The sequence below is a fragment of the Helobdella robusta genome (genome assembly GCF_000326865.2).
Source record: "Helobdella robusta unplaced genomic scaffold HELROscaffold_41, whole genome shotgun sequence".
NCBI classification, from domain to species: Eukaryota; Metazoa; Annelida; class Clitellata; order Rhynchobdellida; family Glossiphoniidae; genus Helobdella; species Helobdella robusta.
In genome coordinates this window covers 1,503,642-1,529,266 of record NW_008704941.1, presented here as the reverse complement: position 1 = coordinate 1,529,266, position 25,625 = coordinate 1,503,642, and the positions used below count along the sequence as shown (strand labels likewise).

General features: G+C 32.8%; 1 protein-coding gene across 1 annotated transcript in view; it reads right to left on the bottom strand.

Annotated features, from left to right (window-relative positions):
- Positions 1 to 1,046: 1,046 nt before the first annotated feature.
- Positions 1,047 to 25,625, bottom strand: part of HELRODRAFT_84680 (hypothetical protein) — a gene marked incomplete at both ends in the record, with an annotated part of 60,788 nt that continues 36,209 nt past the window's right edge. Inside the window, 2 exons of the mRNA XM_009025290.1 lie at positions 1,047 to 1,208; positions 7,685 to 7,741. Coding sequence (XP_009023538.1) covers positions 1,047 to 1,208; positions 7,685 to 7,741 — 219 coding nt within the window. The remainder of the gene's footprint in view (positions 1,209 to 7,684; positions 7,742 to 25,625) is intronic.

Sequence of the window (25,625 nt, the reverse complement as noted above, 5' to 3'; positions counted from 1 at the left end):
TCTTACGCTGATTAAAATGATAAAGAAAACGACAAAGAACTTTTGTGTCATGATGTGATAATAAGCGGTGATCATGCCATAATAAAAATTAATGGCGATGACCACTTCCTTCAAAGCTAATTAAAATTACTACAGCAGCGCATATAATTACGATGCTATTGTAATTATAAGGATGATGATGATACCAATGACTACCACTACTACTACCACAACAACAACAACTACTACTACTACTACCACCACTAATACTACTACTACCACCGCTGCTACTACTATTACTGTCGCTGCTACTACTACTGAAATTAATAAAATACTATTACTGCTACTACTTCTAATACTAATACTTTACAACAACAACAACAACTACTACTACTCCTACTTCTACTACTACTACAACTACTACTACTACTACTACTACTACTGCTGCTGCTGCTGCGGTTACTACTACTACTACAACTACTACATTGTTTTAATTTTATTAACTATAATTAATATGGAAAATTGAAATTGGAAAAAAATTTGGAAGCGAGTGATGACGACCGCGTAGATGACAGCCTGGTGGCAAATTTATTCCACTGATTGCAACGCGTAGGAAAATAAAATTACCCTCCCCATATACGTCATCATCATCTTTCTTTTCTTGCCCATCTTCATTTCATCATCTCTATCGTTTCATCATCTACATTTTCTACGTCATCGTCTTAGTCATTCATTATGATCATCATCATCGTCGTCGTCATCATCATCTTGATCATGATCATCATCATTTCCATTATCCTCATCTACATCCTCTTCATCTTTGTCATCTTCGTCACCTTCATTCTTGCCATAATTCTTATCATAACTGTCGTCTTTCTTTACTTAATCATCCAATTTAATCATTAATTTTTCATCTAATAAATTCCCTTAACTGATAGGATAAAAAAATGAAGAAATGTCATCACAATGCTTCAACCAGCTGCTGATCGACAAACGGACTATTTAGTGAGACTAACTTTATGCAACCAAAAAACAATGGCCACACTTCTTTGCCATTTCTCCTGTTGCTAATTAATGTCATGGTTATTGACGTACGACATGCAATATAAAATACGGACACAAACACATACACACACACACACACTATCCACACACACATACGCGCACATAAATACACACACACCACACACAAACACACACACACACAGACGTACACAAACAGAAATGTTCTTCCAACAAAAACTAAATGAAAAAACATAAAGAGATAATAAAAACGTCTCCATAACTTCACATATATGCAACTACGCATGTTCAAATGTGTTTCTGTTGGCGTTTATGTGTGTTTGTTTGTGTGTGTGTGTGTATTTCTAAGCCTGCACGTGTTTGTTTGTGTTGTGTGTGTTAAGTGTTGGTGAATGTTTTTGTTTAAATGTATCTTTTTCCATATATCTGTGCTCTAGTGATGATTTAGGCTTGTACAGAAATAAGCATCTCCTTACTTTCATTTACGTACGTACGTGTTTTGTGCGAATGAGTGTGTACGTATTTCTATGTTGACGTATGAAACGTATGAACAGAACATGCATAAGTATGTGAAGGTATGTTTTGTATGTGTATGTATGTGATGCGTGTGTACGTATGTATGTACGCATACAAAAATATGTGTTGAAATGCAGTTGTATTCTGAATTTGTACGTTTGTTTTTTCTATAAATTTTTGATTATTTGCAAATTTGTTTATCGCTCTTGTTTGTCTCCAAGTGTTACTGTCACTCTGAAATATCGCCACCATCATCATCTTCTTCTTTCTTTTCATCCTCTTCATCATTCTCAACTTTAGCACCATCATCTTCATTATCATATTTGCCAGCATCACCATCATATTTAAAATCATTCACTGAATGAGTTTCTAACGTTAAAACTATTTAACATTTGTTATTCCATTTTTGTAAAGGATTCATTCTACTATGCTTTTTGTGTTTACTGGAATGTTTGTTTGTGTTTGTGTGTGTTTATGTATTGTTTTATAATAAGAACGTATGTATGCATGTTCATTTGCATTCAAATTCCTCATTTGATTGTCTCTGTCATGTTTTTGTGCCTACTGCAGCAACCATCGCTCAATTGTTGCTAGACTAGACATGTGTAAGTGTGTGAAACTTATTAGTTAGTTGATACATGTGTTAAATGCAATAAATATGCACGTAAAGTAGTATTGTTTAGTAGTATTGTTAATAATATTTTGATTAAAAATAGAATTAATTCAAACAGAATGTATAAAGGAATTGTGCAAATTATAAAAATTTAGCAGCCGAATTTCAGTGAGAACTGTAGAGAGCTAGGAAGCATTTATAGGCACATTTGCGCCATAAACAACTGTTTGTGTTAATTTTTAAACAATTTAACGTCCACTACCGGGCTGAAAAAAGGCATTTCTGAAATAATAAACATCACAAAACATCCGCCGTGCATTAATAGCATTACAACTCCTATAACTACCATTCAACTAATAAAATACTACTACTGCTGCTGCTGCTGCTACTGTTATTACTACCACTACTACTACTACCACCACACTATTGTTGCTACTTCTACTACTAATACTACTTCAGCTAACATGTTACTAACATTATTACTATTTCAAGAACACGACAACTACAATCATTTTTTCAATAAGGCCATTGGCGTTGCCACTAAAAACCTAGACAACAACGAACAATCATTTCAACTATAACTATAACTGCAACTACTACTACAACTACTACTACACTAACAACAACAACTACTACTACTACTGCTACACTACTACTACTACAACTATTATTTCAAAAAATATCAGCACTTTTATTTTGTTTTATTCATCTATTTGTGTACCGGCTTACAAACCTACAGTGAATTAACAGACTTGTAAATTTACAAAGTTTTTATACTTGAAAAAGCAAGGTTGTTTGGACAAAATTTTTTTTTGAAAAATTTTGTAGATAAAATTTTTAAAAATTTAAAGCTTCTAATTTATGAAGCCACAATTTTTAAATTTTTAAGCCAAACTTAACTGTAATCTTGATAGCGAAGAGATTGATGGGCTAGTGTGAAGTTTGGTGTAAATTTTTACTTGAAGTTTCAATATTTCACAATATTTCTGTTTCAGAAGCAGGAATTCCAGTTTTGTGAACAAAAAAAAACTCCATGCAAATAAAAATTGAAATAAAATCAAAAAATGTGCAGCACAAGGAGAGTAAACGTTGAATGAGAGTGAACTTACGTAGCATCATCACCACAATTTCAACTGCCTCACCTCTGACTCCAGCTCCAATTTTTACGACCACTCAATTTTACACTTGGATTATGACTTCTAATATTGTTACTAATGTTGAGAGAATCACCAGAAGTCAGTGCAGCTACCACAACTATCATCTGCATCGTAGCCACTGCTGTTGTCAGAACAACTTTTAATGTCGGTGAAATGAGCCAAAAGATAATATGAGAGTTATTCGTGACTTGTGCTGCCGATTTGACGAACATTGACGAGGTTACCTGGTTCGATAGCAAAGAAAATCCCAGTTGGCATGTAATATGAATACATACAATTATGCATATGTGAAGGTTGTTTGTATGGAGAGCATGTAACAGGCATAAAGCCCACTTTAAATTTGGCTACAATAACATTTGAACATTTCAACTTTCGTGTTAGATATTTAGCTACAACAACAACAACAACAACAACAACAACAACAACAACAACAACAACAACAACAACAACAACAACAACAACAACAACAACAACAACAACAACAACAACAATAATAATAATAATAATTATTATTATTACTATTACTAATATTATCATTATTTTTGTATTCATTTAAATAAATATAACAATAATAACGTTTAAAAAAATTATGAGAAAGTGATATTGATAAGAAATTTTAGTCAACTGAATTACGAACGCTACCGTAGATTTTGTATCAGAAAAAAGAACAAATGTTCATCATTCTACTTTTTTTCTCGAATTATACCGGCAATTTTCATTCATTAGTAATGTTACTTTCAAACTACAAACCTGACTAGCTTCGTTGTCGTCACAAACATGTATAATAGGTACAATATGACTTCCAACAAGGGCGAATCTTAACCACTTTGACGGGGCCGGCAAACTATGACCTGGGGTCAAAACACTTGAAATTTTTAGTGTGAGACTGTTCAAACCAACACTTCTATGGATGGTTATCACACAACTTTTTATGCAATTTTGCTATTTAAAACAGTGCTTTAAAGTTTAAAACTTAGGTAACAATGCATGTTGGCTGCATCTAAAATTAGTTACAAAAAGACGGATCTCCTTATATTCGCCATTAAATTCTACCATTAAAACCAATACTATAACTACTTACTGCAACTCTGAATGAAAAAAAATCAGTTAAAAATTTCTGAGAGAAGAAAGACAATGCTAATATTGGAAGGATGACGTTTCGATATGACGTTTAGACAGGTGCTACTCACAAATCTATTTCCATTTATTTCAAAGCAATTTTAAAATTTTTTATCAGAACTAAAAAGGACTGAACACGCACACGGGGGTCTCTCATATATAAGCGAACATGACAGCGGTGAACGAACATGACAGCGGTGAACGAACATGACAGCGGTGAACGAACTGGACAGGGGTGAACGAATACGACAGTAGTGAACAAACATAACAATGGTGAACAAACATAACTATGGTGAACAAACGTGACAGTGATGGACAAACATGACAACAACATTTCAAACAAGTTCAAACGTAGGAAGACACACATGCAAATAAATATACAAGAAAGTAGATTGAAATTCACACAAATATATATCAATGCAAGAGCATACAAAAACATAGAGATGAAGACAAACATACAAATATTTTCAGATACATAGAATCATGAGCCAGAGTCTTTTTACATTCACATAAACATTAAATTTAATGTGGACTTGTTATGAGATTTTTAAAATTTTTTTCATTTTATAATATTTTCAAATAGGTCATAGTATTGTGTTGGTTGAACTGTAATAAATAAATCCATTCAAATATTTATGAATCATGCTGAAACACATAACTCGAAACTTTGTTGATCGAGGAGCCTTGAAAAATAAATAAATAAAAAGGCAGCTGACGCAGTTGGCAGCAAGTAATGGCAACCTTTATAACTTCCGCCATGAAAACCATCGACTAACACAAACCAAATTAAAAAACATGATTGTGACAAGTTGAATAGACTTTTCACTGTGGCAACATGGAACGTTAGAACGTTGTACCAGACTGGAAAATTAGAAAACGTAAAACAAGAAATGAAAAAGAATGAATCTCTGCATTGTAGGTTTGAGCGAAACTCAGTGGAAGAAATCAGGTGTCATTACTTCTGAAGAAGGCAAATTTATCTATTCTAGAGGAATTTCACACAAACGAGGAGTTGGTGTACTATTGACAATTTTTTTTTCTATTTAGAATTTTTCTGGGAGGTGTCAGATTTTGTTTGTCAAAATACACGCAAAACCTTTCAACTTGGCTGTTTTTCAACTTTATGCGCCAGCATCTGAAAGCAGTGCTTGATGCTTCTAACAGTGACTGATGATGCTTTAAAAACATGTAAATCTCAAGAAATTGTTATTATGATGGGCGATTTGAATGCAAAAGTTGGCTCAGAAAAAATGCATGACGCGGTTGGTCATCGTGGGATAGGTGAAAGAAGTAAGAGATGAGACAAGTTGATTGAAAGGTGTGTCACAGATGTTCAAATTATTACGAAAACAAAGTAGAAAATATACTTGGAAGAGTCCCGGAGACAAGGTAAGAAATATGATTGATTCACATCATGTGGAAGGAAAGAATGGAAAATCTAACAGCTACTGGAAAGATTGCCGAAAAGAGATCGCGGTCAACAACGAACATCATTCGTGAAGTCTTTGTGTCACTTGTTGAATATCTCCACATTTCAACTACTAAAAAATATTAAAGATTGGAGTTTGTGGGAGTCGATGGTCACCAATGTCCAGAAAGGATAAGGCACGAGAAAGAAGAAAAAAAACGCAAACTTTAACGATTATTTCCCATCAAGCGTTATCAAATTATGTGGAATTTTGTACATGCCTTCCAACATAACATCATTTATTTCGTTGCATAATTTATTCTAACAATCGAGAAAATTTCATTAAGCAGTACATTAACTCCCACACACACACACCCTACACGCCCACACACACAAATATACACACACCTACACACACCACACACACACACACACACACACAAACACATACAAATTCGCATGTATCAAATTTCCAAATCTATCTACGTACATATTTGTTTATTTAGCATAAAGATGTTTGAAAAATATCTCAAAGAACCCAAAAAATTGATAGAGTTATCTTCCTAATAGGCGGAGGAGAAAAATTTCGAACATGTCCACACACGCCTTCATAAAATAAAAACTCTGAAAACGATTCTAAATTTTGTAACGTGAAACCGCGCTGAAATTATTTTTCTAAAATATTATTATTATTATTATTAATATTAATAATAATAATGATATTTCTTACATATTTTTAAGATAAATATGGACAAATATAGTAATGTTTTCATTGCTGCTACAGATGCTGCTGCTACTACTACTGCTACTACTACTGCTACTACTAACAAGAAGAATAACAATAATAATATTATTAATACTGATTCTAATTAAAAATTAAAAAAAAATTGTCCACTATATGATTTCAGTGAAATTCGAGTGATTTTCAACGGGCGGATAATTTGAAGGTGCTAAGAGGTGCTAATTAAAGATGAAGCTGATTATTATCGCGACTGTGACGACGATGATGATGGTTTTTTAAAGGATGAAAATGATGGTGATGACGAAGATGATGAAGATGATGATGTAGACGATGATGGTCGGTTGATGATGATGTGAATTAAGCTGATGATAATAATGATAATAAAAATCTCACGGACAAACTTTGTATTGATGTTAATCACATGTTTGTGTTGTGATGGTTAAGGTATGATGAGAACTTTAAAAGCCTCTAATAAACAGAGACATCATTGATGTGGCAATTATAAAATGATGACATAGCACTATGATGATGATGATGATGATGATAATGATGATGATGATAAATATAATATTTCACAGATGATGATGAAGCTTTGAAAAAAATTGAACGACATCTCTTATTGAAGAAAAATGAAAAAAATGAAAAATGGTGCAAAAAATGATTAAAATAATTTTTTTTAAATAAAACATTCTGAGTCTTCATTAATTTTTAGTTGTGCATGGTTTATTTTGGGGTTTATGATTTATTTGAGTGTGATATATCATTTAATGTTTAACTGGTATACGTTCGTTCATAATATTTTCACATGACTTGAAATAATAAATTGAAAAACAAAACGAAGAACAGTAAATCAAATGACTTTTTGAGACGAAAAAAGTTGCAGACACGTCATAGTATTCTAAATATACACCACACAGAATATTAATTAGTTTTCAAATCCAAAATCTTTTTTTTATAATTAAACACACAAGTGCCAGCTGAGAAGTTAATTAGAACATCACCACAATCATAGACGCAATATCATTATATAGATACAAATAACAAATAAGCCCCATATTAAACTTAAAATGTTTACTAATAATACATCTAAAACCCGTATAGATTTTCTATCAATTTCACACCTTTACACACATACACACACAGACAAACAGACACACACACTCACGCACGCACACATACACACACTTAATCTCACGCCACCCTCACACACCTCAACATCTCAACACCTCACTCTCTCTCTTCCGTTTCAATCTCAATATCCCAGGCACAATGATTGAAATTCATTTTAAGCTATTTTTTTTAAATCAACAAAAATGATTTTTGAAGGTTATTTTGTTAGCATCATTGTATTCAAAGAAGCGTTCTATAACGCATCTGATATTTTGAAAGGTATAGTTTTAAATTTTGGGGGAGTGAAAATGACTCGTCTGTCACTCGACCCATCCAGACCCTAACCACTCCCCGTTCTACAACCCAATAACGCCAAATGGAAACTTGATGAATATTTAATTTCAAAAACATTTGCAAACATAGCATTCAGAAACGTAGCATCATATAAAAGGTGTCTTAGTAGTGACAACCTCTTCATTCCTACACTTCATTCCTCTTCACTCATCTCACTTTTTATTCATTCTCCACTGCTCCTTATTAAATTTAACGCTTTCAAATTCAATTTTAAGATGATACTTTCCCGCTCTTTCTTGGAAATTTCTGGACGTTTATTCGAAATTCATCTCTTGATTAAATATTTTCTTTAAGGCTGAGATATTCCTTGGATTTTCTTTCTGTATTTTTTTATTTTTCTTTTACTTGAAGTTTTGTATCATCTGCTTGTATTACATGACTTGTTATTTTTTTGCATTTTCTTGTCTGTTTCAATATTAAATTTTCGTTAAATATAAGCAAATCTGTACCATTTAAAAACAAAGTTTTATAAGAAACATTAAGAGTTTGAATTCATTATATTACAATTCATTACAATACTATTCATTACATTAAATTTATTACATTAAAATTCATTACATTAAAATTTATTACATTAGAATTCATAACATTAAAATCACGTGTAATATAATTCAGGACTCTGTTTGTAATGTAGTTTGTAATGAAAATAAAAAATTGCTGGTGAGATTATTATAGAGAATGGAATGTTTGAAGAAAATTGCGCTGTGAAATTTTTTCATGTATTAATCTCTCTATGTGATCAATTATTTAACTATTTTTGAAATTATTAACTTTAAAAATTTTAATTAAATTCATCTGCTGCGTTCCATTCCAGAATATTTGAAGTTTTTTTTATAACGCCGAAAAATAACTTTGCTTTCATTTCTCTTGCTTTATTAGGAATTCAAATAAAAATTTTTGTTGAATTTTTTCGCATTATTTTTTATAACACGGGCAAGTATTTGTATGAGATAATTTAATGGTGCACGTTAAAGAAGTCATTTTGATGGCCAACTCAACCATAACATGATAATCCTGATGGTCATCTTTGTCACCGTCATCATGATCATCATCACATCATCATCATCATGATCATCATCATGATCATCATCATCAACATCATCATCATGATCATCATCATCATCATCATCATCATCAACATCATCATCATCATCATTATCCCCATCATCCTTATCTTCATCATCATCATCCTTATCACCATCATCATCACGATTGTCATGTCAACTAGCCAAAGATATTTAGATGCCCAGTTGACAAAAGACAACTTAATCTCAGTGCAGTCCGGGACTTTTCAACGAGGATGTGCTGCTACTGGTCTGTCGAGTCGAGTCGGTCGGTTTCATCGCTTCAGTCGGTATTTTTATCCTAAAAGGAACGGTTTTGTTAGACTGCTGTGTGGTTATTTTTATCACATCACTGAATACCGGTATTTGCCATCCATAAAGGTTTATTCATTAATTTTATTTCATCAATGTGTTTTTTTTGTAGAAAATTGAGAGCTACGTTTTTCAGTTGAATATTCCATTTTTTAATATCAAATTTTTTTACAATGGCGCGATATTTTTTATTCACCAGTAAAGGTTTCATTGAAACTCTTGCAGTTTGCATGCTATTTTTATCTTCTGAACACTGGCTGTTATTTGAAACGCTCAATTTTTTTGTTTTTCCTCTAGAATCCTACTTCAAATACAAAAAAGCAAAAATCATATGAATTTATATATTATAGAAAAAGTTAATCATTCGTAAAAAGTTATTCAATTTGAAAAATCAATCGGTCAGTCGGTCAGTCGGTCAGTCGGTCAGTCAGTCAGTCAGTCAGTCAGTCAGTCAGTCAGTCAGTCAGTCAGTCAGTCAGTCAGTCAGTCAGTCAGTCAGTCAGTCAGTCAGTCAGTCAGTCAGTCAGTCAGTCAGTCAGTCAGTCAGTCAGTCAGTCAGTCAGTCAGTCAGTCAGTCAGTCAGTCAGTCAGTCAGTCAGTCAGTCAGTCAGTCAGTCAGTCAGTCAGTCAGTCAGTCAGTCAGTCAGTCAGTCAGTCAGTCAGTCAGTCAGTCAGTCAGTCAGTCAGTCAGTCAGTCAGTCAGTCAGTCAGTCAGTCAGTCAGTCAGTCAGTCAGTCAGTCAGTCAGTCAGTCAGTCAGTCAGTCAGTCAGTCAGTCAGTCAGTCAGTCAGTCAGTCAGTCAGTCAGTCAGTCAGTCAGTCAGTCAGTCAGTCAGTCAGTCAGTCAGTCAGTCAGTCAGTCAGTCAGTCAGTCAGTCAGTCAGTCAGTCAGTCAGTCAGTCAGTCAGTCAGTCAGTCCGTCAGTCAGTCAGTCAGTCAGTCAGTCAGATCAATACAACAATCATCCTACCAACCAAAATACAAAACACAGACCGATCCATCAATCATAAAGTAATTCGCAGAGCATTGTTACAGAGATTGAAGTTACGTTTTCAGTTGAACTTTCTCTGTCGAATTCAACATTCTATGACATGAAATTAATCAAAAAATCCATCATCAAATCAACCAGACAACCAGCTATCAGTCATTTATCCATCCATTCATCCAATCAACCAGACAACCAGCTATCAATCATTTATCCATCCATTCATCCAATCAACCAGACAACCAGCTATCAATCATTTATCCATCCATTCATCCAATCAACCAGACAACCAGCTATCAATCATTCATCCAAGTCATAGAGTGTATAGTTGGTTGATAGAATCTTAGCTTTGACAAAGTAATGGCATAAATTATCCTATATGATCGTACAATCAACTCAGAACTCACCGTGATAAACTTTTAAAACTTTGAAACATTATTTTAAAATCGGATGCATTCAATAAAACAAACTATTTACTCTGATTCCATTTGAGAAATAAAAAAAACTTATCACAAATTTCCTCTAAAATGTAAAAGGAAAGTAGAAAATTTCTTAAAAAAAAATCCATTAAATTTCTTGCGAAATTTCTTTCAAATAATTTTCTCTGCTTGCATGATTGCATTATCACATTTTTGGTCTTTAATTCACAACCAATCATAAAAATCCTTTGGAAAAATATAATTGAATAAAATTGTGAAGCATTAGTGGAGAAATTATATAATAATAATAATTATTATTAAAAATATAATTATGATTATTATAATTATATTATAAATGTAAAAAACAACTTTGGATGGCAGTGAAATGAATCAGGTTTGGTGAAGATTTTTACTAAAATTAAGGAGTCGAAACTCGCCATCATTTAATAAATTTTTGAAACAAAAACAGCATAATTTTAAAATTCATCGTTCATTTTTCACTCGGTTATTTGATGTGGATGTGTGGACCGTTGGTGGTTGCAGTCCGCTGAAATGAAGGTTGTAGCAACAGTAACTAAAACAACGATACTCCCGTTCAACGACCTCCTTCTCTCTCTCTCTCTCTCTCTCTCATTCCAGACCGTTTTGCTTCTGACGGGTTGTTCCCACACTAAGCTAAGCGTCACTCCCGATCTACAATTCTCTCCAAAACCGGACCAACGACCTTAAAAAACACAAAAAATAATTATCATTATTAAAACGTTAAATTTACGACTTTTCTACTGCTAAAAGTACTCAACAGTTGATTCATTTTGCACTGACTCATGAATTTCAAAGCATTCCAGAACTTTTGGAAAATTCTCATCATCAAATTCAAAGAGAACATCTTAAAAAGAAGTCAACAGTCGTTCAACCTCCACCTACTTCATTCTTCCCAAAATAAATTCAATTTTTGGGTTTAACAATGCAAAATGGTTTTTCCAAATTATATTTTGTATGAATATAATACAAAGCAATGTATATTTACTTTACTAATAAAAAAATAATGTATACATCTTGTGTACCTTTTGTTATTTGGTTGTAAATATGCTTTCTTCCATATTTGAGATCCCTCCCTTCTAAGACCTGACTTCTACGACATTCTCAAAGTCGTTTATAGGGAGTACTAGTGTAGTATTAAAATTGGCAGAGGTTGTATTAGTAATAGTAGTAGTAACAGTAGTATTAGTAGTAATGTTAGTAGTAGTAATAGTAGTAGTAATGTTAGTAGTAGCAGTAGTAGTAGTAGTAGTATTAGAAATAGTAGTATTAGAAGGAGTAGTAGTAGCAGCAGTAGTAGTAGTAGTAGCAGCAGTAGTAGTAGTAGTAGTAGTGGTGGTGATGGTGGTAATTAAAGCAGTAGCCGTTATTATTGTAGTTGAATTGCGATAGTTTTAACATTAGTATTGTTAGTGGTTCTACTAGTTTATAACGTTATTGAACGCTGCACTGATCCGAGGATTTAAGGTTCATTAGGCAATAAAATTGAATATAAGACGATGGTGACGACGACGATGATGATGGTGATGGTGGTGAGGATGGTGATGATGATTACATTAATGATGATGATTACATTAATGATGGTGGTGATGATGATGCTTACATTGATGATGCTTACATTGATGATGATGATGACGATGACGATGATGATGATGATGGTGATGATGAGGGTGATGATGATGGTGATGATGATGATGATGATGATGATGATAGCAACTTTAAACTGCTGACAAAAATTAAATTATGAGAAAATTGAAAAACAAAATAGACTATCATCATCACGTCATAATCAGTTTAGTCCCTTACATTATATAAATGTTATAAAATCACATTTGGCAACTGCATAACTGGCGTCATTGTAATCATTATCCCCATCATTACCTTCTTCATCATCATCATCATCATCATCATCATCATCATCATCATCATCATCATCATCATGAACATCTTCATTATCACTATCCTCGTCTTCATGATCATCATCGTCATCGTCGTCATCATCATCATCGTCGTCATCATCATCATCATCATCATCAATGCTTCTATCTCTTCTTTTCATCTTATCACGTACCGCCATAATGGTCTTCCATAGCGGAGAAGTAAAACTATTGCTGTGGTATGACGATGACGTCACTGATGATGATGGTGATGGTGATGATGATGATGATGATAATTATGATTATGATGGTGACTGTGAAATTATTACTGAAAAAATTAACAAGGTAAATGATGAAGAAGAAGAAGATGATGATGATGAAGATGATGATGTAAGAAAGAGGATGAGGATTTTAGCTGGAGGAAATACACCAAATAGTAAATTTGGCCAACCACTATCCAACCGAAAAACCAAGTCACCCAGAGTTTTGAATTTTTTTTAGTTTTTAAGAATGAGAAACAAGTTTTTGAAAAAAAAGCAGTGGGCGGATCGTCTTGATCCAACCATTCATTCTTCATGGAACTCTCCCGTTCTAATTCAATTCAACTTTTATGGTGGTTATAATAAATTTTTCGCTAATAATAACCAGCAATTTTTTTTTAAAATATCAAAATGGTGATGGTTTATAAGATAATTGCAATACCCTGTTATTGGAACTTTAAAAATTCTCAAGTCGAATTTCTCTCAGATATTCGTATATTCGGTGCGTCTCTAATGATTACACTCATGTTGCTGATGATAATGATGATTCAGTACATGGTGATAATGATATCGTACATGATGATAGTGATGATGATAATGTGCATGATGATGATGATGAAGATGATGATGATGCTACCGACGACGACGACGATGATGATCATAGTAGCGTTAGTTTTAATCAGATGAACACAACCACACAGATGGACTTAATTACTTGAAACTCCTACTCTATTCATTCCAAATGTCTTTCTTTTGCTTTCATCTTAGCTGGCGTCTTATTAACATATACTCCTATATTTATAATTCTACTCCTAGGCTAAGTTATCATTCTATCAATAGACTTTGTCGTGTTATAACTTTTTTTATAACTGAAATTTTCATCATTTCGCTAAGACGCCAAGAGAGAGAGAGAGAGAGAGAGAGAGAGAGAGAGAGAGAGAGAGAGAGAGAGAGAGAAAGAGAGAGAGAGTCGATCGATTTCGTAGTAAATGTTATTGATCAAATTATAACTGCATAGATTATAATAGTAATGATAATAATAATGATGATGACTTCATATTCATTTCGTTATTGCAACTATCATTTTCTTTTCAGTCATAGTCGTCATAATCATAATCGTCTTCATCATCATCGTCGTCTTCGTCATCATCATCATACAGCATTGTCAAAAAGATCTTTAGTATCGTCAGCGATACACAATGCAAAGCAAGCGCAAAATATGAACGGTCTTTTAAGGAAGGATGTTTGGTACCTTTTGCAAATGTAAAGGTTCTTTTTATGTCATCCCCAGAACATCGTTCTAAGATCATTTCAACGCTGCGTGCTGTTGTTATGGTTGCTGTTGTTGATGTAATAGTAAGTTTTGTTGTTGTTTTTGTTGTTGATGTTGTTGTAATAGTTTTGTTTTGTTGTAATAGCTAATTTTGTTGTTGTTGTTGATGTAATAATTAGTTTTGTTGTTAATTTAATAGTTAGTTTTGTTGTTGTTTTTTTTCTTGGTTTTGTTGTAGAGATTTGGGTTTTTGTTGTTGTTTGTGTCGATACAATTTTCTTACTGATTACAATTCTCTCTTTGAATTTTTCTCAAAGGTATCAACGACAAATACACAGTGGATGTAAAGACGCGTGAAATAACACATCACAAACATTGCATGGGATAGGCCGGATCTCTTTGTAATCAAACTCGGTCACTGCATTAGCAGTCCAGGCACTTTACCGCTACTCCATTGCGTAGATCGTAATTTTGTGTTGTTGCTATTGTAATAAGAGTTTATGTTATCACGTAATAAATATTTGGTTATTGTTAGTTTCAATTAATTTGGTAGTTGTTATGGGTTTAGTTTGTTATATTGCTGTTGTTGTGAGAGTTTCTGCTGTTATCTTTGAAGTGTTGGTTGGTTATTATATTATGTATCCACGCTTAAATGTGTTTTGATCTGTGTTGCTGTTGTTGTGTTGATGGTTACATGCATTGTGATGTTGTTGTTGTGAATAGTGTATCAGATTTGTTGTGTTTATATTGCTTCATTTTCAATCAATCAATCAATTAGTTTATAAAGCGCTGTTTCCGCGATGTTCAACAGCGCTCCTCAATGAATTTTGCAAACAGATGGGTCTTGAGATCCGCTCTGAACTTCGTAAGTGATGGAGAAGTAGAGAAGTCAGAGAAGGAGGTAGAGAGTTCCAGAGAAAAGGACCAGAAAAAGCAAAAGCAGATTTAGCAGATGAGTGTTTAACACGAGTTAAGAAGTGAGAACAAGAAGACGATCGTATATCGGCGCGTTTAGGTTCAAGTAAAGGAAATAATTAAGATAGAGACTTATACATAAATGTGCAAATTTTAAAAATTATTCTATATTTTATAGATAGCCAGTGCAAAAGAACAAGATATGGAGATATATGAGAAAAGAAAGGGACACGAGCAACTAGACCAGAGCTTGGCTTAAGCTTTACTTACAAGATAGAGTGTAGAATCATGAAGACCATATTAGAGCGAGTTACAATAATCAATCTTAGAATCAATTTTTTTGCATACATTTCTACAGTTTTTTGTTGTGGTTGTTGTTCAGTTCCTCTTATATTTGAAAGTAAAATACATCATTAGTTAATGCAGAAGATGTTGATGTTTTCTGATAAATAGGTTTCACGACGGTATTTTATTCAATTCTTGTCATTGTTGTAGCTGTTGTGATTGTTGTTGTTGTGATTGTTGTTGTTGTGGTTATGGTGATGGTGGTGGTTGAGTAGAGTGAATTTTGTGTCACATAAAAATTAATAGAATGCTAATAATGAATTTTTATTGGTGGGATCTTTTTTGTTTGATCACTTTTTTTGCTGGTTTTAAAAACTTTTCTCCAGTGTGTGCTGTTGTTTTTTGTAGTTTTGAAGTTGGTAACATTCGTTGCGCTAAATGGAGAACTTGTTTGGTCGCAAAACTATTGCCATTTCTAATGCTGTTGTTCGTATTATCATTTTTGCGTATCAGTTCTGTTTAGTTGAAAGATGTTGTAAGAAAAATTAAGAATGATAATTGTAATAAAGCTGATGATGTAACTACAAATTCGTTAACATCGGTATTAACATTACTGATAGCGATACATCGTGGGATTCTGTTGATAAGACTAAGATACAGTGATGGTGATGACGACGATGTTGATGTTGTTGTTTTTGATGATGATGATGATTTTGATGACGGTAATGATTTCAAGTTGCTGCTGGAGGCGATGATTAGGCTGCAGACGATGACGATGTCGTTAATAATTTAAAAAAAAAAGATGATGTTTAAATGACGTTGATGATGATATGATAATAATGGGGACACTCTATCTTAACCGCGATGCAAAAATAGTATTTTGTAGCTGTTGTAATAAAAATGGTGGCACTAGTAGTTAGTAGTAGTATTATAAAGCAGTATTAGTCAAAGTAATAGCAACAATAATAATACATAGTAGTAAGCAACTTAATAATAATAATAATAATAATAATAATTATTATTATTATTATTATTATAATTATAATTATAATAATAGTAGTAGTAGTAGTAGTAGTAGTAGTAGTAATAACTGCATTACCATAAGTAGTAGCTTTGGTATCAGTAGCAGCAGCAGTAATAGTAGTATTAGCTGTTGTGGAAGTAGTAGTGGTAGCAGTAATAGTAGTAACTGTAATAGAAGCAGTAGTAGTAGCAGTAATAGTGACCCAGTAGTGGTAGTAATAGAAGTAGCAGCAGTAGCAGCAGTAGTAGTAGTTGTAACATTTTTAATTATTTGTTCGGAGTTGCTATTGCCTGCTCATGGTGGCAATGAAGATTTTATACTAGTCCTTAGATCATTTCTATTTCTAGTCCCGATATTGTTTTGTGTGCATTAGATTGCTTTCTATCTCGCTGAGGTTATGTTGTTGCTGTTGCTGTTATTGTTTTTGTTGTTTTTTATAATGTTGTTGTTGATGATGCTGTTGATGATGTTGTTGTTGATGATGCTGTTGATGATGTTGTTGTTGATGATGCTGTTGATGATGTTGTTGTTTTTGTTGTTGTTGTTGATGATGTTGCTGCTTGTTAAGCTTATTTCGCTTTGTTATTTTGATTTTTCTGACTTTGTTTTGTTTTTCGGGGTGATTATTTTAGTTTTGTTTCGCAATTTCGAGACTTTTGTATCAATAAACTTTTTTTTATCCAATTATTTGTTTTTATTGAAGATTTATTCTTGCTTTTTTTAATTTTTATTTTCTCCTCGTAAGTTTCTTCTTTAATCTTTGGCTGGCTGGCACATTCAGCTCACTTAATCTCATTGCATATATACCTAGCTACACATAAGTGTGTTCCGACTGTACTCTTGATACGCATGTCATGTGAATTCTGGCATTTTAATAGGATAAATTTGATAAAATAAAATAAGATAAAATTGATAATAAAAAATTTTTTAAATATTTTTTCCCTCTCGATGTTTGTATGCAGTGCAAGACACAGTTGGCGTTATATTTTGTTGTTGTTGTGCTGAGAATCAAATTTGCAATCAATTCTGACGGGCGGATTTTCTGCACCATGCAGGCAGGCCAGAACGTGTGTATTTGTGTGTATGTGTATTTATATATTTGTATGTATATGTGTTTGCGTGTATGTGTGTTTGTGTATGTGTGTGTGTAAGTATGATTGTGTGTATGTATGTATGTATGTATGTATGTATGCATGTATGTATGTATGAAAATGTTATTACTATAAAATTATAGAATGATTAATTGATTTTAATTATTTGTATGTAGGTATATGTATTTACGTACGTACGTACGTATGTATGAATGTATGTACGTATGTATGTATGTATGCACATATATAGGCGTGTGTGTGTGTATGTGTTTATCGATGTATGCACGCATGTATGCATGCGTGTGTGTATGTGCGTGTGTATGTGTGCAAATGAGTTTGTGTGTGTAAATATGTGTGTTTATGTTTGCATGTATGTGCTTGCGTGTACGTACGCGCTCTTACATGTTTGTATGTGTATTTATGCACGCCTGTACAAAATGTGCATGTGTATGTAGATAGATATAGGTATGTATGGATGCAAATACGAATGCATGCTTAAAAAATTTACGGTTGATTTTCATGTTGGGGTTCGGCCGAACCATCCTTCACGAGCCAACGAAAATAAATAAATGTAATAAAGGAAGGGAGTATGGGGGGAATAAAAAGGACGGCTTGGTTGCTCTGGTAACGAGATAAAGATCATGTTAATGCTGGAATGATGATAATGACGATGACGATGATGATGACGATGATGACGATGACGACGATGATGACTATGAGGATGATAATTTTGCTGCTAAATACGATGGGTGTGGAGGTATAAATTAAAAGTTGTTTCAAATTACGAAAATGATGATGGTGAAAAAAAAATTAATTACATAGCACTGGTGCTGAAGTTAGAATGATGTTGACAATTATGATATCATGCGTTTTTAACAACCTGTGCTGAAGAGATTATATCACTTTTATCATTATCAAAAATTATTTTTATCCAATAGAAAATTGGATTTCATCTATCTTGTTTTCAATTTTTAGTCCTAATCTAGCATGCTATAGTTGAAATACTTTTAAGTAAGATGCTTAAATCGAAAGATTCAAATATAAACAAGTCATTAGGCAGTGACTGAAACACCAAATTGGCTGAGTAGCTCAGACGGTAGAAGTGTCTTTATTTACTCTTTTGTTGCGTGCTGACCTTATTCGAATGTATACTGTCCGAAAGACAAATGATTGTCATATGCGAACGCACACCACACACACACACACACACTCACTCACCACACACACACACACACCAACACACATACACACACAAACATGTTGCTAAATTGTATAGAATTTAAATCTACATTTGCAACAGAACAAACAACTTAATGGATAAGGTGAGGTGTAACAATTTATATCTGAATTTTTTCTCCAAGTGTTTTATCATTTGAGTAACATTTTTTTCGATATTTTACATTTTCGTTAACGATTAACACGTGCAGTTTTATGACATCCCCAACAACAATTTTTCACTTCACACAAAAACTGGCTTTGATGTTCTTTTAATGTTACCAACAAAAGATCATTTTATTTTCTTTGGTAAATTAATTTATTCCATCTTTGCTTACATACGAACATACATAAATAAATACGTACACACATACACAAACACGCACCATATCTCTTCTTTGTCATTCAGTCACTCCTGATTCTACCAACTTAATACATTTCAAATTTAACTGTTTCCAAATTCCATTTAAAATAGGCATAACACACACACGCAAACATACACACAAACAGAGAGAAAGAAAGGGAGTGAAAGAACAAGAGAGAGAGTGGGAGAGAGAGAGAGAGAGAAACAGCAAAATGAATAAACAGATTCATATACATAATTATGCTAGAAATTAGCCTGAAGCCCGGCTTTCTGAATGACTTGCAATGAAGAAATATTCAGTAGAATTCTGCCTAACTCTAATTGAGAGTGAATAACGCTCCAACGTTCAAGCAAGCACATTCAGTGAGATGTACGACGCACTGAACCTAATGCAATAATGAAAATAATAATAATATTAATTATAATAACGATAATAATGATGATGGTAGTAATTGAATATAACAATAACCGATAACCATGTGTATATATCCATGCCAACAACGCACTTATTTGTGTCTGACTGAATAAACAAATTTTTAAACAACTTATAAGAATTTTTTGAAATAAAAAAAATTATTTAATATATTGCAGAAATTAAAAAAATTCGCGGAGAAATAAATTTGTTTCGACTGGCGGGAAGCCGTATTTATTTTAATTTTCTCTTGCGCACACAATATTTGAAACATTTTTGCCTAGTGTACTAATCAATTTTATACATGACGTCATTTCCTGTTTTTTTTGTACTGTGCTGTCTCATTTGTTTCAACTTCAGGAACTTTTGACTTGTATTCAACGTGTAATTTTTTCAAAAAAAAAATTATTTGGAAATATCAGTTAAAAGTTTTAATAGCAGTCTTACTTATGTGGCTGTTATTATTCTAACAGATATTGAAACAAACACATAAGGCATTTATAGAGGAAAAAAATATTTTTCTAAAAATGTTGAGTTTAATAAAATTATGATATTTAAATGGATATATATATATATAATATAATTATTTATTTATATTTAGTTTAATAGAGTTTAATAGTGGTTTTTACATCCTCTCAGTTTTTACATCCTCTCAGTTTTTACATCCTCTCAGTTTTTACATACTCAATTAAGCTGTGAATATTTTTCAATACTTATTATTCTTGAGGAATTGAAATGTTCCTATAGCTAAGAAAAAATTATGATACTGTTTGCAGGTGGACTTTGTTTTTGTTGGTGTTAACGAGTTTTAATATTATTTCAATAAAAATTTCTACATATTCCTGTTTCATAATTGTATGCTGCCAACGCTAACGCTAATAAACATGACCATCAGCTCCGAACGTTTTTTTCTTTCGCTCATTTTAATTTCTCGCAAACAACAAATTGGTGGCTCCATATTTCTTTACACCTTCGAACGTACAATTTTTCACACACGTGCATTTTCTCTTTCTGCCAAACATTTCCTACCTTTTTAACATCTTTTTCCAATTTTTTTCTTTACAACAACTCTTTCTTACTTTTTCGTTTCTTACTCACAAGTATTTACTATCTCTCTCTTACAGCTCAACAACGGGCAGGTAGACAGACGAAATGACAGCCAGTCAGACAAACAGGCAAACAGACAGACAGACCGGCAAATAGGCAGATAGACGGACAGACAGACAGGCAAACAAGCAGGAAAACAGACAGGCAGACAAACAAACAAACGTAATGACAGACAGACGGATAGAGAGACAGACAGACAGACAGGCAGGCAGACAGGGACTCGTAAGCAGGAGCAATATCTGTTTCGGTTCAGTCTAACGGCGTGTTAACGGGTTGACAATAAAATGCACCCATGTTAAGCCGGAAATAGAACCTAAAGTGAAATGACCAAAGATAATAAAAACGGAGAAGATGAAGATTATGCAGATGGTTGATCGCAAGATGAACACAGCATAGGAACCAAATTCAGCAAGAATATAATTATGCGAACAATGTTTTTTCTGTTGTTTTATTTTTGTAATAATTCCGCTAGAAAAAATTGTACATAGTCATCAATTTCAATAAAGTTTTTTTTTATTTCCAGGTGCTCGAGTAAGAATTTTTTATGAATATAATTTCTTTTTTCCCACCAAGCATGACATTTTTACGACATGTAAACGAAATTTCAATACATTTGAAAGTGTTTCGGTAAAAATTAGTTTGACTGATTTTATTATTCACCAAACTAAATTTTTAAACTATTCCTCACATAAAAAAAGAACCAAACTACCCCACTGCAACAACAGCTGCTACTTTCGCAACTTCCAGCTGTTTAAATGTTGACTTCAATACCAAAAATGCAGCAATCATTACCTCGATGAACGTCACGTATGTTGTTGCTACAAAGAAAGCAATGCCTCATCCGCATGCATGCAACCACAAACAACTTGCTATCTGATTTCTTTTTTTACCACTGTTACTACTACTACTACTACAACAACAACAACTACTATTACTACTACCACCACCACTACTACTACTACTATTACTACCACTACTACTACTACTACTACTACTACTACTATTACTACTTCAAAGATCAGTAGCAGTACTAATGGTACAACATTAATAACACCAGCAGTAGTCATCGTTTCTAGCGAGTGGCCACTGCCAAATATATTAACGCACGTCTTTCATGGAACAAAGCTACGACGTGTTCATCATGTGCAAGTTTGTGTGCATATGTATATATACAAAGTGTGTTTGTATGTAGGTGTGTGTTTGTGTGCTTGTGTATTGTGTTTATAATGTGTGTGTATGTATGTTTGTATGTGTGTGTTCATGGGTATGGGTATGTATTTGAGTTTACTTATATAAACGAATGTTTTATTCACGTGCATTTAATTACCTATGCGTATTGGTGTGTGCGTATGCACATAATTATAGTTGCTATTGGTATTATGTGTATTTATATAGCGCTTTTCATACTTTTAAACTTATGTATATTGTATATTTAGGTGCACATGTACATTGTAATGTAATACACATTTTGCAAGATTGTCACAACTTTCACGACTTATTATAAAAGAACCACCTTTGCACAAGTACAACACGTTTCCATTTCCCCTTATTTAATGCATGTACAACAGTTCATGCAAGCATCCAAGTTAAAAAATTTAAACCACAGTTAAGTTAATAACTAAAATTTTTTTTACAGTTTCAGAAGGTTGCCTTCGCTTATTTCACACGAATATTTCTTTAGATGAAAACATGAAAAAAATTAATAGCACACAATTTATCTGTATTAGTTTAGTTTATTTATTCATAAATGTTCTCCATATGATGGTTTTTTTCTAACTTGATGTTATCCCTCAGATAAAAAGAATTTTTTCTAAAATAACTTTATCATCGAGTCTCACTGTTACAATATTTGCTGGTGCCTTCATCAGGTGCAGAGTTGAAACAATCTGAAATATTAAATAAGCAGAGAATGTTGACAGTTGTTGGAGAAAATTTTTCATAAGCCAGCGAAAAAGACCGCGGTGGGTGATTGCATTCGTTATGAAGGAAGCAAGCAGACACTTCGAGGAAACATTCGTTAGCTGCAGAGGTATAATAATCTATTGCCGTCACACATGCTTAGCACTTCCATGCGAATTAAATTAAATCTTTCTTCTACTTAGTTTTCATGTGACTGACGTTAGTCATCTTTGTACGTGTCGCCAGTTATTTGTAACTGTCTGCCTGCTTGGCCTGCTTGCCTATGTCGGGCTGGCGCGAGGAATTTTTACAATCTTTTATGAGGAAATGCCTGAATATCATTAAAATGTCGGTTTTCTGTCTAGTAAATAATCATCATTAACATCTACGTTATCATCAATGAATGTAGTTCTTATTCGTTGGTAGTCAATTATCTGCTTATTGTATTATTATTATTATTTTTAAGAACTGTTATGAATAAATTTCTTTCATGTGAGGCACTGACACCTAAGAACTGAACAAGTTATGTTTGGTTTTCAATCGATTAGAAATTTTTTTGACAAAATGAAAGAAATAGATATGTGAAACGTTTTGAAACAAATTAATTCAAAATTTATTTGTTTACAGATGACATTCACAAAATTACAGATGACATTCAGAAAATTGTTTTTTTAATCACATATAACATAATAAAACAGCTACTCTTACATTTTGCATAACAAAATCCAAAACCCAACTGCAAAAGTAACTAAAAGATGAAAGCGAAAATCTCGTTTGAAGTTAAATTAAAAAATTTTCAACGCGAAAGCATGGGAAATAAGTTTCCATAGGTGACAAGCGATACAAATTATAAATATCTACACACTCACATAAGGTCAGAACGTTCAATGACAAATCCAGACCAAGAAAGAGGAAAATATTGTTGGTGTAAGAATTTGAAAAGCACCCAAACAGGAATCATCCAGAAAGGTCATCAACTGAAAAATTTCGGATGTTCCGGATCTTTCAGCGAGAATGTTATATAATACACACAAACACATGTAAAATAAAGTGTAAAGTGTGTTGTGCCATAAAAACATGTGTTTTCGTCCTAAAACTACCTTATAAAAGAATATTCAACAGTCGTAAATTGTTGCAGCCCAAAAACCAATCAAATAATTTATAGGGGTTTTGTAACATATTTTCCAAAAATCGTGAATAATGTTACTAATTAAACTTCATTTCTATATCAAAAATTTCAATTTGAAATATAAAGAAATTCATGCTCTTCTCCGACATCACAAAAATTCCGCAATTTGTTGCATGGACTGGACATTTCGAGAAAGCAGCAGACGAAGTGCTCGTTTTGTTGCTATACTCTGTTGCAGCAGGCAAGCATGAAAAACATTTTGTATAATTTAACGACGATTTTCAGTTTGTTCTGTTGCGTATCATCCTATCCGTCACCTCATCACCAACCTCGTCACTTTAACGGAACATCCGACAAAATGGATTGACTCGTTCGTTTGAACATCCATAAATCAATGTTATTACAAAATACAGGCTGAAGAACATACGTCATCTTTCATTTAAACATCCTAATTTGCTTCAAACATATTAAAATAAATTAAAACAAGATTACAAAAATATTATTTTTATAATTTTTTAAATAAATCTTTTGTTCGAACTCAACTAACGCCATCCAGCATGTCACGAATGTGGGCTGCTCCTTTTTTGCACTAGGCAAATGCAAAATATCGCTACCAACAATTTTTTATTTCAGTGCAATTGACAAAGATTCACTTACACCTGTTCAACTAAGTTTTAATGATGGGATGATGGATTAATGTTTTAATGATAAAATGATAGATGACGTACCTATTTTATTGTGTTTTTAAATTCTAATAGACCTAAGAGTACCCCTGTATTCATTTTTATCGAATGCTTTGGATAAATCGATAAGCATACCCAACGCCATTTCTTTCATTTGATGTTTTTTAAAATTCTCTAGTTAAAATTCAAAAATAGCTAGGTCTGGAGAATGATCTTTTCTGAAGCCGTACTGATTGTCACTTCGAATATTGCACTGCGTGATGCGATCACTCTTGGACTAACAGCCTGTTCAAGAATTTTTGAAGAAGTTGACAGCAAGGCAATCAGTCTGTATATATAAATATATATACATACATATAATATAAATAAATGAATATATATATATATATATATAAATAAATAAATATATATAAATATTTATAATTATTAATATATATGCAATGAATGTTCAGCAATTTTACGGAGCGATTTGATGATATGAAGGTTAGTAACCTTAAACAAAATACCCTGAACTCAGTAACACAACTACCTATGTGCTGAAATATTTTTGCAGAGACATTGCGGAAAATATTTGACCAGATAGATATAATTAGATCGGGATATAAAAATAAAAAGAAAAATAAATTAGGAACATAATGATGTGTGTAGCTAAAATGAACCTTGAATATATGCTTATTTATGCATGTGTTTCCGAAACATATGTACTATTGGTTCATCAAAATGTCATTCACTCACTATGATAACAATGGATGAATTGAGAATCAGGCAATATAAGGTCAAATATCGTTGAGATAATTCGGTCAGGGACTCATTGGAAAAAGGATTAGATGGATTCAAAAGATGATGTAACGTTATTATGAGCAATTTGATGACAGAAATGCATGCATTTTCATAGCTCACTAGCTCAAAATTATTGGAAAATCTTTTAAAAACTGATCCCATGTTCATGTTGAGCACAACTTTATAAATGCAACCGTTCGATCAGCACGAGATCTTATAAGCCCAGAATATAATCGAACAGTCGGTGTTGTAGACAATCACACTAGCTAACATCACAAAACATTACTAACGAAATAATTAGAAACTTTTACCGTACAAAATTGATAATAAAAAGAAAAATAATGTTAACTACGTTAACAAAAACAATAAAATACGATTCTCAATTTGGTGAAGGCGTCTGTGCAAGCGTGTGAAAACAATTTCTTGAAAAAAAGAAAAAAAAAGAACTCCTCATTTTTCATTATAACAGTGT